The sequence below is a fragment of the Babylonia areolata genome, chromosome 3 (assembly GCF_041734735.1).
Source record: "Babylonia areolata isolate BAREFJ2019XMU chromosome 3, ASM4173473v1, whole genome shotgun sequence".
In the NCBI taxonomy this organism is placed as follows: Eukaryota; Metazoa; Mollusca; class Gastropoda; order Neogastropoda; family Buccinidae; genus Babylonia; species Babylonia areolata.
This window is the reverse complement of record NC_134878.1, coordinates 29,917,811-29,936,410: the sequence shown is the minus strand read 5'-3', so window position 1 is coordinate 29,936,410 and position 18,600 is coordinate 29,917,811. Positions and strand designations below refer to the sequence as shown.

At 43.5% G+C, this 18,600-nt stretch overlaps 1 protein-coding gene across 2 annotated transcripts in view; it reads right to left on the bottom strand.

Moving 5' to 3' along the window:
* Nucleotides 1–1,634: 1,634 nt before the first annotated feature.
* The window catches only part of LOC143279928 (uncharacterized), a 39,332-nt gene continuing 22,366 nt past the window's right edge, over nt 1,635–18,600 (bottom strand). For both annotated transcript variants that reach the window (XM_076584265.1, XM_076584266.1), the window contains 2 exons: nt 7,018–7,161; nt 1,635–3,584 (listed from right to left, as the gene is read on the bottom strand). In XM_076584265.1, the coding sequence (XP_076440380.1) occupies nt 2,776–3,584; nt 7,018–7,161 (953 nt within the window). In that variant the 3' untranslated portion in view covers nt 1,635–2,775. The remainder of the gene's footprint in view (nt 3,585–7,017; nt 7,162–18,600) is intronic.

Below are 18,600 nucleotides of genomic sequence, written 5' to 3'. Positions count from 1 at the left end.
TGTATAGACTAAAGCTCACTTGCTTGAAATTTGACCAGAAATCATGAACACAATTATGGTGGTTTGAAAAGTAATTTCAACAGCTTTTATTACATTGAAACACATGCTTAACATTCACAATACATTAACTTTGCTGAGCAAACCCTGAGAGCAAAGTGTTCTTATCTCTCGGAGTTTGTTTTTTGTGTTTTTTTTTCTGCCTTTTGAAGACACTAAGGTCAAAGTGTGATGCTACGTTAGGGATTTCTTGTTCTTTATGAGTCCTGAAGTCAACATACTCCTCTGAAAGAGAGAGAGAGAGAGAGAGAGTGTGTGTCCCCTTCAATCTGACATCTGTGAATTTTTGGCGACGTTATTTTGTGTGTGTGTGCGCGTGCGCACACGCGCGTTTATGTGTGAGAGAGAGATGTTTAGAAGACCTGATTTCAAATGCTCAACTGAAAAAGAAGTTACTTAAATATCCATACAATTGTTCTCTGTCAAAACATTTCAAACATAGGTTATAACATTACTATAGTCCAAAAGGATACTACTAACAATAATGATAATGGTATCATGTTAAGCACATGGCATGCGAATCGTTTGCGTTCACAGGAGTTTGAAAGATGACAGAAGCTTTCGGTTTTTTTTGTTTGTTTGTTTCTTTGGTTGGGTTTTTTTGTGCTTTTTGTGTGTGTGTGTGTGGTGTGTTGTTGTTGTTGTTTTAAATCGAGTTCTTGTATGTTCGTTGTCACTTGTCAATGTGCTTCTGTTGAGCCAGAATATGGTGTGTAAAGAAACGTGCAGCTATACAACTGATGTGTCAAAATCGTCACCATACTGGAAAAGTGTAGCGCCGACCCCTCTCTCTCCACCCCCACCCTCAGCTATAAATGATTGAAATGGCCATCTCAAAAAAACTGAAGTGACTAAATCTCAATACATAACATAGGCTTATATACAAAAGTATGCAAAATAGCAAAATTATATATATGTACAGTGCATTCAGTCAGACCCAAACGTTCTCACACCTGAGATGCATTGAATAAAATGTACACCGTATCACTTTTCTATTTTGTACAGATTAAAAAAAGTAATCACAAATATGTAACCCAACAAGATTATCAATTTCATTGCTGCCGTGTTTCCTTTTTTGTTTTGTTTTGTTTTGTTTTTTGTTTGTTTTATTTTTCTTTTCCTAATCTCCCCTTTCTCCTCTAAAAGGTTAAAGGGGACCACTGCCTTTTTGCGACCATCGGGGTGCGAACTCATATTCACCGTGTCATGGGCTCTAGCATAGGAAGGCGGGGCCTGGTCCTCTCACCCGGGCCATCGCTTGTAATTCCTTCACCAACTGAAGTCGGGTACCCACCCATTCACACATGGCCGGGTGGAGTGACGGAGAAAATCAGAGTCAAGTTTTTCAAGTTCCTGCCCTGCAGAGAACATATCGCCCGTGCCGAAACGGGGCTTCGAACTTTGATATCACACACTGGTGAACACTGGATGAAAAGTTAACGCATAACCACTGCACCTTTCTCCTCCCCCCCCCCCCCCCCCCTCCTCACTCCACCTGCCCCCTTACTTCCTGCGTTAAATTTGTAAATCGACTGATGTGGATTGATTAATGTTTGTACCATTGTTGCTAAATTCATTAAAGTAGGCTACCCCCTCCCCCATATCCCCCTCGATCCGCCCAAGAAAAAAAACCTGTCTCAAAAAGACCTGAAGACGTCAGAACCCGCATGACTTTAACCTCTCAAGATCAGACTTTGGTGAGCGTAGGTAGGTCGGTAGGTCAAATGTTCAAGCAATATTCACAAATGCTGACACTTTTTTTTTTTTTTTTTTGGTCTTATTCTCCTTTCTTTTTCTTTACCCTGTGACGTTAATGAAGGTAATGATGATGATGATGATCCATGAGTTTGAATGATGCTCATCTGTCCATGCTGCACTGAAATCGGGCAAGTGGTTACACGAAGGAACTGCTCTCTCTCTCTCTCTCTCTCTCTCTCTCTCTCTCACACACACACACATACATTCGAGCGTGTGCGCGCGCGCGATCTAACAAGTTTCAATTTTCTATGAGCTGCAAAAACAAATGGATATGTGTGATAAGTAAGACAGCAGTAACACTGTAAGCAGTCTTGTCCACTGTTCTACTCATGGTCTGTCACAGACTCAAAACCACATGCGATCAAAACACTGACTTGTATCAGTGAGTAAACAACAACAAGAAAACAAAAACATGTAACAAAAGTAGGAAATAGTCACATTTGAATCACCGCAAATATTCGTTTGTCTTCAGAATTTTGATGTTCCAGTTTTAGAACACCCTGTACTCTGATCACCGTCTGTCGTATTGGTAGTTCCAGTCCAGAATCAGTTCATTTTATTCTTAATTGTTTGTCGTTCAAGTTCGGAAGTTCCAGTTTGCACTGTATTCTATTCGTCAGTCGTCTGTCGAACAGTATTGGGAGATTCTAACCGTTGTCTGCCGTACAGTCTCTGACGTTCCAGTTAAGAACACATTGTATTCTAACCGTCATGTGTCTGTCGTAAGTTCTTCAGTGGATGTTCCGTTTTTAGAACACACCGTATACTGCACACCGTCTGTTGGTTTGGAAGTTCCAGTATTAGAACACACTGTAGTTCAACCAGCGATTGGAAAGTCTAGCTGAGCACATTCCAAATCCTATTCACCATCAACCCTGCGGTGTTAAACGGCGTTCCAGTTCAGAAGGCACACAGTCTCAACACGAAATGAGGTCCTTTACAACCAAACACCACCAGCCGCTAGCACCTGGTGGTGATTCTGGCAGGCAGCCACGGCGTCACTCTCACCTGGTCCCCGGGGAACTCCCGGATTTCCACGATGTGGTCGTCACTGGTGACGTGCCGCACCGCCTCATCCTGCAGGGCCCTGCCCAGCGGTGACGTCATGTCGCAGGGGACCGGGGGGGTCTCCTCGCCAGAGGAGGACGACGAGGAAGCGCAGGATGTTGTTCTGTCCCTCGGACACCCGCTGTCCGTGCTCTGGTCACTGTCACAGCACGTGACCGTCGTTGGGTGGCTGTCGTGGCCGTCGCTGGCATGAGCAGCAGCCTGCTGCTCCCCACCCACCTCCACCTCTTCCGTCGCCTCCTCCAGACTGGAGGAGAGGGACAGACTTCGCTGAGGCTGCAGGGCGCCGTCCGACATGCTGCAGACCACCTGACTGAAGCAGGACAGGGACACGGCCGTCAAGGGCCGGTCACTGCCGCAGCTCTCCGCGGAGCTGAGGGAGCGCGTGAGGTCGCTCTTCTTCTTCGGCATGCTCAGCTTGAGGAGCTTCCAGAACTTGTCCAGGCGCTTGGAGTCGTGGCTGCCGGGCCACTGGATGTAGGTGACGGTGTCCAGGATGGCGCGGAGGTTGCGGTCCACGGGCCCCAGCTGACTGAGGTCCTCGATGAGGATGGGGATGATCTTGTGCCGCAGCTTGAGCATCTCGTGCTGCGCCTTCTGGTACTCGAGGCGGCACCACTCGCTCTGCACGTAGGCCGGCGACAGCACCAGAATGGTCCGTCGGCTGTTCTCAATGGCCTGGATGATGTTGTCGGCGATGGCTGCAACACGCGCACGTGCACACACACGCACGCACGCACATGCACGCAAACACACACACACACACACACACAATTCAGTATACCGTTTAAAATCACTTCTGTGAAATAGACGTTAAATAATGACCAACTAGCAATTCAGTACTGAGATCAGCCGAACAGAGGACCGTCTATGCGTAAACGGTGAACACGGCACAATTTGCTGGCCAAAATTCAGGTAAATCAAATCAGCTTAGACTTGTCCCCGATCAAAAATTTCCATCTTAACAAAAATCTATTATTCATCTGTATGCAATTTATGAACTGTTCGCAAGTTTCTGAGAAAATTGCTTGCAAGTTTCCGAGAACATTAAGCACGCAAACTGCGAACTTAAAATTATTTTGTTTCTTTTTGGTGTTTTCGTTGTATTCGCGACACTTTTTTTGTTTTTGAAAATGAGAAATGTCCCGTGTTTTGAAGAACCAAAGCCTTGAAAGGGTCATCTTATTTGAATAAACAACAACAACAGTCACACATTGCCGTGGCTAGGTGTGGCATGAATTGCATTAAACAGCGCGCACCACGACTTGTCCGCATGCGTGGTTAATATATTCCGGGAGACGAACAGACTACAAAATAATGAGGCGTGCTGGAATGTGATAGGTGAGGTAAACTGGTACATAATGTGTGTGCAAGAGTGAGGTATTTGGGTGCATGGGTGTGTGAGATTGAGATATACAGGTTTGCAAGAGTGAGGTAGATGGGTGCTTGAGTGTGTGTGCAAGAGTGATGAAAACGGACGTGCAAATGAGGTACATGGGTGCATGAATGTATAAGAGTAAGGTTACAAGAGTGAGGTATATGGGTGCTTTTGTGTGTGTGCAAGAGTGATGTGTATGGGTGTGCAAGAGTGATGTGTATGGGTGTGCAAGTGAGGCGTATGGGTGTGCAAGAGTGAGGTATATGGGTGTACAAGAGTGATGTGTATGGGTGTGCAAGAGTGAAGTGTATGGGTGTGCAAGAGTGAGGTGTATGGGCGTGCAAGAGTGAGGTATATGGGTGTGCAAGAGAGAGGTGTATGGGTGTGCAAGAGAGAGGTGTATGGGTGTGCAACAGTGAGGTATATGGGTGTGTAAGAGTGATGTGTATGAGTGTGCAAGAGTGATGTGTATGGGTGTGCAAGAGTGATGTGTATGGGTGTACAAGAGTGAGGTATATGGGTGTGCAAGAGTGAGGTATATGGGTGTGCAAGAGTGAGGTGTATGGGTGTGCAAGAGTGAGGTATATGGGTGTGCAAGAGAGAGGTGTATGGGTGTGCAAGAGTGAGGTATATGGGTGTGCAAGAGTGATGTGTATGAGTGTGCAAGAGTGATGTGTATGGGTGTGCAAGATGTGTATGGGTGTACAAGAGTGAGGTATATGGGTGTGCAAGAGTGAGGTATATGGGTGTACAAGAGTGATGTGTATGGGTGTGCAAGAGTGAGGTGTATGGGTGTGCAAGAGTGAGGTATATGGGTGTGCAAGAGTGATGTGTATGAGTGTGCAAGAGTGATGTGTATGGATGTGCAAGAGTGATGTGTATTGGTGTGTGTGTGCAAGAGTGATGTGTATGGGTGTGCAAGAGTGAGGTGTATGGGTGTGCAAGAGTGAGGTGTATGGGTGTGCAAGAGTGATGTGTATGGGTGTGCAATAGAGAGGTATATGGGTGTGCAAGAGAGAGGTGTATTGGTTTACAAGAGTGAGGTATATGGGTGTGCAAGAGTGAGATATATGGGTGTACAAGAGTGATGTGTATGGGTGTGCAAGTGAGGTATATGGGTGTGCAAGAGTGAGGTATATGGGTGTACAAGAGTGATGTGTATGGGTGTGCAAGAGTGAGGTATATGGGTGTACAAGAGTGAGGTATATGGGTGTACAAGAGTGATATGTATGGGTGTGCAAGAGTTAGGTGTATGGGTGTACAAGAGTGAGGTATATGGATGCATGAATGTATAAGAGTAAGGTATACAGGTTTGCAAGTGTGAGATATATGGGTGTTTTGTGTGTGTGTGTGTGTGTGTGTGTGTGTGTGTGTGTGTGTGTGTGTGTGTGCAAGAGTGAGGAATATGGGTGTGGAAGTGTGAGGTGTATGGGTGCATGAATGTATGAGAGCAAGGTATACAGGTTTGCACGGAGTGAGGTATAATTATGTGTGCTTGTGTGTGTGCAAGTGTGAGGAATATGGATGTACAAGAATGAGGAACATAGGTCTGCAAGAGTGAGGTACATGGGTATGCACGATAGAGGTGTTTGGGTGCATGAATGTATAAGAGTAAGATATACAGGTCTGTAAGAGGTGTATGGGTGTGCAAGAGTGAGGTATATGGGTGTACAAGAGTGAGGCACGTGGGTGTGTAGAAGGGAGTTCATGCAGGGTCTTCACACTTACAAAATCACCATGTCTATTTATATGCGTGCAAGTGTATGTGAGTTTGCGCGCACGCGCGCGCGTGTGTGTAGGCATGTGTACGTGTCTGTACGTCTGTGTGTGTGTGAAACGTGAAACAAGGAGAGAGAGACAGACATCGAGAGAGAGAAAGAGATAGAGAGGGGGTCACGTAGACAGACAGAGACAGATAGAGAGCGAATCACAAGATTCAAGATTAACACATTTTAATGTTTGGGCCTCCGGGCATAGGTGCACGTTAACAATGTAGTGGCTTGTAAAGAAAATGACAGAAAATGGTAAACCGGCAGTCAAACCTCGGTGTTCCAATGAATAGAAAATGATATACATGGCTGCATCTCCTGTAACTCTTTGCGGCTTCGTTACAAAACAGTCGTTTATACAACACATCAACTGGACAAATGAGAGCGAGAGAGGGAGAGAGAGAGAGAGAGAGGGAGGGGGGAGGGATGGAGAGAGAGAGGGGGAGGGAGAAAGACACAGGGAGGACAAAAGAGTGGCTTTGAGGAGAAGAGAGAAGGGCCTGGGGGAGGGGGGACGGAGGTGTGTGTGTGGAGGGGGGGGGGAGGCCTGATCCTCCACCGCAAAGAAAAATAAATGTGACAACAGAAGGGACGTAACTCATCCCATGTGTCAGAAGAGTCAGACAGAAAGTCACCGCACCAAAGAGAAGAAGGAGTTGTCTCCCCCCCACCTCCAACCCCACCCCACCCCCCCTCCCTTGGAGGCTGTACCGAAAGAAGACAGAGATAGATCATCGTCGTACCAAGACTGAACTTTTAATCCGTCACACACACACACACACACACACACACACACACAGCCGCGCCTTATGTCTTAGCGCATGCGTAAGTTCCACGAGTAGCAAGTAAGTAAAAAAATTAAGAAAATTAAAAATATTTATAATAAAATAAAAGAAAAGGGGAGAGAGAGAGCGAGCGAGCGAGAGAGAGAGAGAGAGAGAGAGAGAGAGAGAGAGAGAGAGAGAAGAGAAAAAAAAGGGAACTCACTCTCCCCAGGAGGGAAGTCCCGGAAGTGCATGCACAGCTTGAAGTCCAGGTGGCGCTCGAGGTGCGGGTACAGCTCGTGCAGCACGAACATCTCGTCACGTGACCGCGAGCGGTAACTGATGAAGGCGTCGAACTCCTTGCCATCTGTCGCACACACAGCACAACCATCGGCTCGTTTTATTCCCCACTGTCCCGTTCGTTAAGTGAATGAAATGAGCTGGTTTGTCAATATGCATATGGTATTATTATTATTATTATTACTATTACATTTATTATTATTATTATTATTATTACTATCCGCTACGCATAATCTTGAAAATAAGCCCTAGGCGTTTACAAATAGAACACACACGTGAATATCAAAAAGAAAAAAACTGAACACAAGATACCAAACATTATCAAATTATTCACCAACACACACACACACACACACACACACAACACATACACAAGCACGCGCGGACGCACACACACAAGTCATAGCACACAATCATAAACAGTACACAATCAAAAATACAACCTACAAATTCTGAAACTAAATACACGCTGGTGTGTTATCAGGCATGAAATAGTACTCTTTTTTTTTGTTATTACGCATGAAATAGTATACGCTGGTTATTTATCACGCTTGAAATAGTATATAGGTTAAACGATCAAGGTCCCATAGCCTATCATAGCCAGCGGGTCAGTGAATTCATGGCTGCCTGAGTGTGTATATGTGCGTGTCTGAAATCTGATTGAATGACACAGGAAACGAATGACGAGTGCCCAATGGCAGCCGTCAGTTGGCTCTACCCAGGTAGGCAGCTTGTTGGTTTGCTATTATATATGAAAAGGTATCATTATGATGGTTTGTTTGGTATGGATAGTTCACGCTGAGTTGCTGCTATTATGTATGAAATGGTATGAGCTGGTTTGCTATTATGTATGAAATGGTATCATTATGATGGTTTGCTATATTTATGGATAGTTCACACTGAGTTATTATGTATGAAATGGTATGAGATGGTTTGCTATTATGTATGAAATAGTATCATTATGATGGTTTGTTATATGTATGGATAGTTCATGCTGGATTATTATTACGTATGAAATGGTATAAGCTGGTTTTCTATTGTGTATGAAATGGTATCATTATGATGGTTTGTTATATGTATGGATAGTTCATGCTGGGTTGTTATTATGTATGAAATGGTATAAGCTGGTTTGCTATAAAGTATGAAACGGTATCATTATGGTTTGTTACATGCATAAATAGTTCATACTGGGTTGTTATTTTGTATGAAATGGTATAAGCTGGTTTTCTATTATGTATGAAATTGTATCATTATGATGGTTTGTTATGTATGGTTTGTTACATGCATAAATAGTTCATACTGGGTTGTTATTTTGTATGAAATGGTATAAGCTGGTTTTCTATTATGTATGAAATTGTATCATTATGATGGTTTGTTATGTATGGAATATATAGTTCGCGCTGGTTTGTTATTATGCATGAAATTGTATTTGCTGGTTTGAGCTGGTTTGCTATCATGTAATGAAAATATAGTTTATGCTGTGTTAGTACGTATGACGTGCAGTTCATGCTGGTTTTATTATGATCCATACTTTAAAACATGCGAGTTCCGCACGCATCGGCATGTTAATTTTGGCCTACTTATTGACCATGCGATCAAACACAGTGATTAACTGGTTTAAATACTCTTTAATTGTTCAACAGTACACTTGATTACAATGCAAAGACAAAAAAGCATCAGCAAGCTCAAAGCTTACACTGTGCTCATAACGTTGCACTTCAATTTTAACATGACGGCTGATGAACTTCATATTATCAATTGTATCAAATAACATTCATAAACAGTAAGAAATGAAATAATGAAATAAAACGAATCAATACATAATATAGTAACATAATGCTGATATCAATATTAACACGAGATTAAATTTATAGTCACCAGAGGAATCGGCCTGATAGAAGAGAAACACGAAAGGGGGTGGGGGGGAGAAGAAATTTAGAAGAATGGTGGGGGGAGGGGGAGCAGAGGGGAGGGGAAGCAGAGGGGAGAGGAGAAATTCTGACAGATCATTGGCCAATCCATTCAACTTTGAATATTTGGTCAGTCAAATACACCCAACACACATTTTACGAATGGAATCGTGCTATACCCGTTCTTCACAATACTTTCTAAGTTAAAATCTATTCGAATCGGAGATAAACTGGTGAAACAGTTTGAAATATGAATATATTTGTATGTTTTTGGAGATCAAGTGATTGACTGGTTGTATGCCGCGGGTGGTAGAAGAGGAATTTTCTCTGTATGTATCAGGAGAGAGAAAGAGAGGGATTGGTGGTTGGTGGTTGTTCTTTGTCATGTGACTAGCATTAAAAAAGCACACACAAAATTAGTTTTGGTTGCCATATGTGCGGAGAGGGGAAAAGGGGGAAGGGGGGGGGGGGGGGGCAGACACTGCCGATGGTTGGTCACATCAGGCGAAACTGACAGTCTACATCCCCCCCCATCCCCCCATCTGGATTAGTATAATTATAGGTATACGTTTTGCAGAACCCTCTCCCTCCCTTGGTAGCTCTGTGTGTGTGTGTGTGTGTGTGTGTGTGTGTGTGTGTGTACGTAGCCTATGTATATAGGGTATGTAGGCAAGCAGGTTGGTAGGCATGCAGGTAGGTACTTAAGAATATGTATGTATACATGTATGTATGTATGTCTCTCTCTTTCTCTCTATATATAATAAGTGTGTGTGCGTGTGTGTGTGTGTGCTTAGCCTATGTATATAGGGTATGTAGGCAAGCAGGCTGGTAGGCATGCAGGTAGATAGTTAAGAATATGTATGTGTGTGTGTGTGTGTGTGTGTGTGTGTGTGTGTGTGTGTGTGTGTGTGTGTGTGCGCGCGCGCGTATCATGTGTGTGTGTGTGTGTGTCTGCGCTAAAAACAACAACATGCAAGCAACCCAATTTCTAACTTGGACAGTAGGCCGCGTCATCAGGTTCAACTTGAAGCATTCATCACCCAACAAGCACAGCCCTGTCACCCCACCTGACTCCAGCGGTTTGTGTTTTTGCTACCAGGCGGACGTTATGGGCATTCCTCCTGTCTCCCTCCGTTTGTGTGGCCAACCGTGAATACTCCCCGACGCTATCCTCTTTAACACAGTTGTCATGGTGACGGGGGTGGGGGGGTGACGGTATTAATCAAAATGCATCATCAGCGCAAAGCATGACGTTTGACCTTACGTCATAAAACTGTTCCCAGGCAAGCCCTGGCGCGAAGCACCCCGCCCAAGTCTTGCTTGCCATTTGTTTGGATTAGTTTTGTTGTCTGCGGTTGGGTATGTTTGGAATATATCTTATATGTTTAGTGCTCCTCTCTCTCTCTCTCTCTCTGGAGGAGGGAATGGGGTGGGGGGAGGGGATGCAGACGTTTGTGCGAACAAGAGAGAGCGAGCCAGAGACAGGCATTAATATAGGAAAAACGTTTATATCAATTCCAGAATGCTATTTGCATGCATGAATGCAATGATGCCCTTACTTGTGCTTCTGCGTATGTGAGCTTTTGCGCGTGAAATACAAGAGCGATTAAATCTTTATGCGTCTATTAAAAAAAAAAGAGAAAAAAAAGTTAACAACCTATCATCCTTTTATTTTACTTTGGGACGGCAGACTCTCCGACGCAATAGGTAGCCTACATCTGAGTTTAACAAACCATTCCTCTGTTTTCCGAACACGCCCTATTAAAATTTTCATCTTCACGATCACGCTATATAACAGTGGGCGTGGGGACTAGCCCTGAAATTTCCCGTTGACTTCTTGACTGCTGCTGACAAGCGTGCTTGTCAGTGAAGGGCTGTCATCTCACTGAGATATAAACAGGGCTTATACACAGGTCAAGTGCCATCATTTTTTACTTGAACTCTTTCTTCTTGGGACTGCAGTTCTTTTGTTCAGCAAAATCGATCACGTACACCACTTAAGAAGGTTCCGGTAAAAAGTAGGAAATGCAATCTAGACCATCGCTGCTTACAGTGAGTTAAAAGAAGGTTCCGGTAAAAAGTAGGAAATGCAATCTAGACCATCGCTGCTTACAGTGAGTTAAAAGAAGGTTCCGGTAAAAAGTAGGAAATGCAATCGAGACCATCGCTGCTTACACTGAATTAACTCATACCGCCAATGTTCACATTCGCCTCTATGGTATCACAATGGCGTTTATCATTAGTAGTATTACCATTATTTTTTTTCTTCATAATATATTTTCTTTATTATTGTTATTATTATTATTATTATTATTATTACTGTTAGTTTCTTCATCTTCTTAATAATAATTATCAGTCATTATTATCATTATTATGATGATGATGATGATGATAATGACGTCCAGCCGGAATGCCATTAATGTTCAGTTTCGTTTCGTTTATTGATTTATAGTTTGTTCATCTAAGATGATGATATTAGACTGAAAATAAATGATATTATTATTATTATTATTTGGATTATTATCATTCCTATCATAATGATGATTGTTAGTATTAATTAGAAATCGACATTTCTGTATATTCGAATGAAAAGGGGGCGGTTGAGGTGGAGGGGAGGAGGGGGAGGGGACTAAGAAAGGAAGAGAGAAAGAGAGACAGTCAGACAGACAGACAGAGAGAGGGAACAGAATGTGGAAAAGATAGAGTACAAAATCTAAAATGGTGAGGGTGAGTGTCAGTAACTGGAGAAAGAAAAAAACATAATATTGGAAGGGTGTGTGTGAGAGGCGGGTCGGGGGAATTTCACTGTCTTTGTCAGTGCGTTAGAAATATCATGTGCCCTGTGTGCGCCTCGTGGTAGAGTCTTGATTTGTCTGTCAGTCAAAGTCCCTCATTCTCCTCGTGCGTTCTGCTTGTAAAACAAATCTGACAGCATTCCTTTTCAGTTTCTCCTTAATGAAGGCACACCTGTATTCCACGGATCTGCACATGTCACAGTACTTTTTTTTCACAAGTGTGTGTGTGTGTGTGTGTGTGTGTGTGTGTGTGTGTGTGAGAGAGACAGAGAGAGAGAGAGAGAGAGAGAGAGAGAGAGAGTGCGCTCGCGCGCGCGTGAGAACGCTTATATGTGTATATGTTTGTGTCAGTGCGCATGTTCGTGTCTGCGTGCGTGCTTGTGAAGGTATGTGTGTGTGTGTGTGCGCGCGCGCGCGCGCGAAAATCGTATTTGTAAACCTTATTGTAACGGAGATTTTGTTTTTAAGCAGCGAAATGCCCTCACCTCGGAAATAAATTTATGTACCCACGAAATACGCAAGGTACGAACTGAACTTACGCTTGCGTTTGTCTTCTGCATTCCATCCTTACACGTACCCACGCCGGTTCCCACACAACTGATACAACTAATAAAGTTAACTGTGTTTCCTGTCAACTTGTAGCAGATTGTCAGCTGACGACGGAGACACACACACACACACACACACACACACACACACACAGTGAGAGAGAGAGAGAGGGGGGGGGGGGGCTGGTGTGAGGTGTTTGATACACGAAAAGCAGAGAGAGTGAGGGGGGGCTGGTGAGGGGAGTGGCAGATGACAGGTAGACAGTCGGACTCGGAGTCAAAAAGAAACACCGTGAAAAAGTTGCGGATACAGCGATTTATTCATACCTGAATGCGCTTTTGCACAAGAACACGGTGGTCGATATGAAAGGATTTATTATTTTATAAAAGCAACAAAGATGGAGAGTGTGTGTGTGTGTGTGTGTGTGTGTGTGTGTGTGTGTGTGTGTGTGTGTGCGTGCGCGCGCGTTGCGTGCGTGTGTGTGGCCCGACCCCACCCACCCCAATGCGGCGTGCCAAACAGGGGGAGGCATTCTCCCCTACAACCAGCAAGCGACAGGACAGGGCCGTCGTGTAGCCTGACAAACCTGTCAACCGACTTAGTATCGCTACAACGCGACCCCTTACCCTACTGGGCAACGACGATTTGAAGCTTCTCTTCTCCCCTCTCCCCCCCCCCCCCCCCCCCCCCCCCCCCATCCCCTCCCCTACCTCTTTACGGTTCCTTGTGTTGCTTCATCTGCCACATCCATCTCTTCTCCATCTTTCGCATCCGCCCCCCACCCCCTCCCCGCCCCTCTTCACCCACACTGACTTGTGACTGGCTTTTTGCCTTATATTTTTGTTCGCCAACTACGTTGGATATCTTAAAACTATAGAATATTTCTCTTCACTCGCTCTCCCCCCCACCCCCCACGCCCACCCTCTTGTCCCGACCGTCTTTAGGTGTTTGTGTGTGTCGTTGTGTGTATGTATGTGTGTGTGTGTGTGTGTGTGTGGAGGGATCGAAGGAGTGGGTGAGGGGGAAAGGGGGTGTTGGGGTAGAGATGGGAGGGATGTGTTGAGTTGTCAGTAATGTTTACACTGTTTTCAAAATAGTATTGCGCAGCGAGTTTTCAGAGAGAGAGAGAGAGAGAAGGGGAGGTGTTGGGATGGAGGGTGGAGTGTAAGAGAGAGCAGTCAAATGTCAACCCCAAAAGCCCAGGGTATCAAAATATGACTTGAGCCCAAGGAAGACAAGATGGATGGGTGTCACCTGCACACAGCCCCTCCCCCCACCTGCAACCCCCCCGGCCCCACCCCCCCCACACACACCTCCTACCTCCTGATGATGATGATGATTATTATCATTATTATAAGTAGTATCAATATTTTCAAGAAGGTGGACCATTTATGGGAATGAAGGAAAACGTTTAAGATATTAATACATGGGATTTTTTTTTTTTTTCTAAACATTGATACAGACCCGACATAGATACAGACACACGCAACATGCACGCACGCACGAACGGCACGCTCACACACACACACACAGACACACACACACACACACACACACACAGAGGGTGGAAGGGAGGCAGGGAAGGAAAGAGGGAGAGGGACAAGAAAAAAACACCTAATATCTTTCAGAGAGAGAAATGAAAAGACGGAAGAGAGAATTAATGTTGTTGTCAACCCCAATCCCCATCCGTTTCTAATAATAAGATCCAAGCTCAAGGGAGAAAAGACAGATTGATGCCACCTGCGCACAACTTTGTTGTTTCCCATCCTTGTTAAAAAGGGGGAAAAAAATTTCCTTTCACAATTTCAGAGAGAGAGAATTAAAAAAAAAAAAAAATCACCCTAAAACACAGAAAACAAGAGGCAATGCCTTCATGATTCACACGTGGCTCCGTCTGAACAACAACAATAAAACTTCAAACGCGGAGTGGCGGTGTTGGGTTAGGTTACAAGTACTTACCATATCTATACCCACATCATATTTTGGATCTCCATCAGAAACGGGTGTCTGGGAAACGGAACATTTCCATCTTAGGCAGCACTCACTGATCGGCGTTGCGACACAGATCTATCAGTTTCAAACTTACCCTGTCTTCATCACAACTCCCGGTTTTGATTATTTAAAAAACAACAACAAAAAAAAAAAAAAAAAAAAAAAAAAAAAAGAAACACCCCCCCGCCCCCCCCAAAAAAACACACACACACACACACACACAAAAAAAACAACAACCCGAAAACGGAGTATGGCTGGCTACATGGCGGGGGTAAAAACGGTCATACACGTAAAATCACACTCGTGAACATGCGAGTGAACGTGGGAGTTGCAGTCCACGAACGAAGAAGAAGATGATGATGAAGAAAATGATGGTAACAAAAAGTCGATTATAATAAATCAGATCACTCCAGATCGACGGATCGGACGTGTGTCTTCTCCGTGACTTAACAAGTATGCATATTGATCAGGATCAGGTCAGAATCAATACGTTGCAGAGGCCAGTTTGACCATCGTCGCAGCAAACTTCGGGGAGCATACGGATTGTAACATTCAAGCCTGTTCGAATGTCTCAAGGCAAGGCAAGAAGTTTACTTCATGTACCTCTAGAGGTCTCCATGCACTACATCATCGGAATGAAGTGGGGGGAAAAAACGCTTCTCGTAGTCGGAATCCGTGAACACGCGCACTCATTTTCAAAAATTAAGACATCTTTTTTTTCTTCTTTTTTTTTTACCAGTTGATTGTGCTGATCTATAAATTTAGAAACCATGAGAACTGAAGAGGGGTTTAACATTATAACATCAGACGCGTATGCTTAGTGCGAATCAACTTTGACAGTGAATCAGGACCATTCCACGCGTGTGTATGTGCGAGTGAATCTATTGATTCTAATGGTTGTTCATCGATATTACTATGATTAAGTTGTAACAAGGCCTTCGTGCAAATCATTCTCTGAATAAAAAACTAGAGGCTTCCTCCGCCTCCTTTCAATATCGCAAACTTTTGTTGCGATCAGTACATGAGGTGATTAAGGGTATATATGAAATACACTACGACACTACTTTTGCCAACATTCGAACACATGGACAAGACCAGACAATGGAAGATCCTCACACCGAGTTAAAACACACACACACACACACACACACACACACACGTGCGCGCGCTTTTCAGTGCCTATCTCAGATCCGTTTAACAACAACAAAAAGAAAGTACAATCTGATTGATTATCCATCTCTTGGTAGAATTCAGCTCCTCATATCAGATATGAAGTTATTCTACTACGTAACTTCCATTCAAAAGCAGAAGTATTTCCATTTTGAACTATAAACGACAATATGATTGCTGTTTATCAGTGTGTCAGTGTATCAGATGAAAGAGCTCAGTTTTGTTAACAAGAAATGAAAATGAAACAGTAACCTCAGTGACTCTGGAAACATTTCTGGCTACTTGACGTTTTTCGTGCCCTTCACAGAATTGCATCGTCATTATAAACAGAATGTGTGAACAGAACTGATTTTTCCCCCATTATATTTAAGACAAATTTGGTGTCACCAGACTAGGTATTTCAAGAGAAAATGAATATGTTAAAGTTTAACACACACACACACACATGCACAGAGCACACACACGTACACACACATTTTCATACACACACACACACACATTCGCGAGCATACATATAAACACACATTTACAAATTCACGCAACACACACACACACACACACACACACACACACACACACACCACCACCACCACCACCACCAACACCAACAACCCCTCCCCTCCCGACCCCTCTCTCCCTCACACACACACACACACACACACACACACACACACACACACACGCACACACACACACAGAGTCACGAACCGTGCGATGTACAGTCACGACATGAGCATAAACAGTCATCCTGAACACGGCAATGGTTGGCCAATGCCAAACACAGCAGCACTATGTATGTCACCTGTCACATTCCTCCGTGTTGTTACAAATGGGAATCTTGTTTGGATTGCAGCGGTGCTTGGGCGACCCTGGCAGCGCTGAGTTTTCTCGTACACTGTTTCAGTTAAAAACAACAACAAAAAACAAAAAAAAACCAAGTGTGTGTGGGGAGTGGGGGGGGGGGGGGAGAGGGGGGGGAGGGTTAAATTGTTGTTGTTTCCCTTGTTAAAAAAACAAACAAACAAACAAACAAAAACCTTTCCTGGCAATGACAAGAACTGTTTCAAGTTGAAAAAAAAGAAAAAAAAAGAGTTGTTTGTCTTGTTAAAATGACCTTACTTCACAATGACAAGAAATGTTTCAAGTGCCAAGTGTCTCTCCCCCACCCCCTTCTCTCTCTCTCTCTCACTCTCTCTCTCACTCTGTGTGTGTGTGTGTGTGCAAGCAAGCGCGCATGCCTCTGTCTTTCATTTCAATAATATATCTTAAAGTAATTACTTATCTGTTCAGTCTGTTTTATCGTTAATTCAATATATTCAGAAGTAATGACTAATATTATTTATTTCATTCATTTCATGTTAATGATTCACACAAACCTATGTAGGCTCTCGAGACCTGACCAGCGCTGAGGGTTTATGAGAAGGCCAGGCATCTGATCATTTTCTTGTTGTTGTTTGTTTTTTTTAACGCAAGTTTCAAGTTTTAATTATCCTTTCACTCCTATTGGAGTATGGAGGATTACTGCAAAATAATCTTTTCATGCCCAGAGCAAACATTTCCAAATACACAACAATGTCACATAAAAGTTGAGAAAACACAAATGTCTTTTAACTCCAAAAGTATAATTAGGCAACATTTGCAAATCTAATCATCTTCCTTTGAGCATATTACAAAAATTAAAAACCGATTTTGGAGGAACATATTTTTAGGAACATATCTATTTCGTAACTGATCATAACTGGGACATTCCATTATAAAATGAAACTCATCCCCAATCACAGACATGTTACAAACCTTACAAAGCCGTAACTCTCGTGGTATGCCTTTGTGTCTCCCTGTTTCTATTTCCAGCTTATGATTACTACTTCGAAATCTGAAGAGGCTGATAACGTAATTATCAGGCATTTGACATATATTTTTCTCTACCAAATCCACTTTTGAAATTTCGATAAAGCAAACATTTACTACTCGCCTCTAGAGCATATCTCCATAGATTTTGAAAACTATCTCTTAAAGCAATGTTGACATTCTTGCAGAAAGATTCCTTCTCCAAGAAGAATTGAGCATCCCAAACACAGTCATACCCTGCGTCTATTAAAATTTGTCTGATGTAGTGTGGCGCGTATGGACCAGTCCACAGGTTTCGACACCTCCTTGGAACGCAAACTGACTTGCCTGTGAAGTTAAGAACTGTCCTAAGCCTAATGGAATTAGAGTAGTCTGATGGGATTAAAAAATTTTTTTAAATGGCGCTGGGAGCATTAGCAGCTCTGAATTGAAGTTGTGTACCTTGTAAATGGAGACAGTTGCCACTCTGTCCAAACCTTAAGCAAACTTAGAACTGTTAAAAATCGCCAATGCAACCAACCCCTGTTCATAATACTTAATAGGATATTTCGCATTTTCGTTTGCTTCTTTTCTTCCTCTTTTTAAAAGCCTTTCTTTGACAGTGGCTCTCTCTCTCTCTCATCAATTAACACTATAATTTAAATCTCTGTCGTACAGTTTGTGTGTGTCGGTGATCCCGGATCAAAGCCCCGTTTCGGCATGGTGTTGTGTCCTTGGGAAAGGCACTTTTCTCCGAATTCCTCACTCCAACCCAGGTATGAACGGGTACCCGACTTCGGTTCGGAAGGGTTAAAAACGGTGGGGATGAGATCACTGTACCTCGCTGTACCCTGGACATAGTGGATATGAATTCACTGCTACGATGGTCGTAAAGGGCTGTGGGAACTTTAACCCTTTCACTGCCAAACACGCATTTATGCAGCAGCTTGGTAGAGGACCCATGTCACTGAAGGGTGACCAGATCATGGGTCTGTTTTCCATGAACCTACTGCTCTTTATGTTCGGTGGTAGGATAGACCATATTTTCTTCACATCACAGGGGGAATCCACAGCTATACTCAGACACCATATTTTCGTGTTGAAAGCACAAGGGAATTTTTCACTCTAAATTGACTGGCGGTGAAAGGGTTAATTAAACGTTTCGCCACAATAAGTTAACAGAAGTAAGTTAACAGAATCGTGCACTCATATGGGGAAATATCTTCTACATTGTAGGGTGGAGCAGAGTATTGTAACGCAACG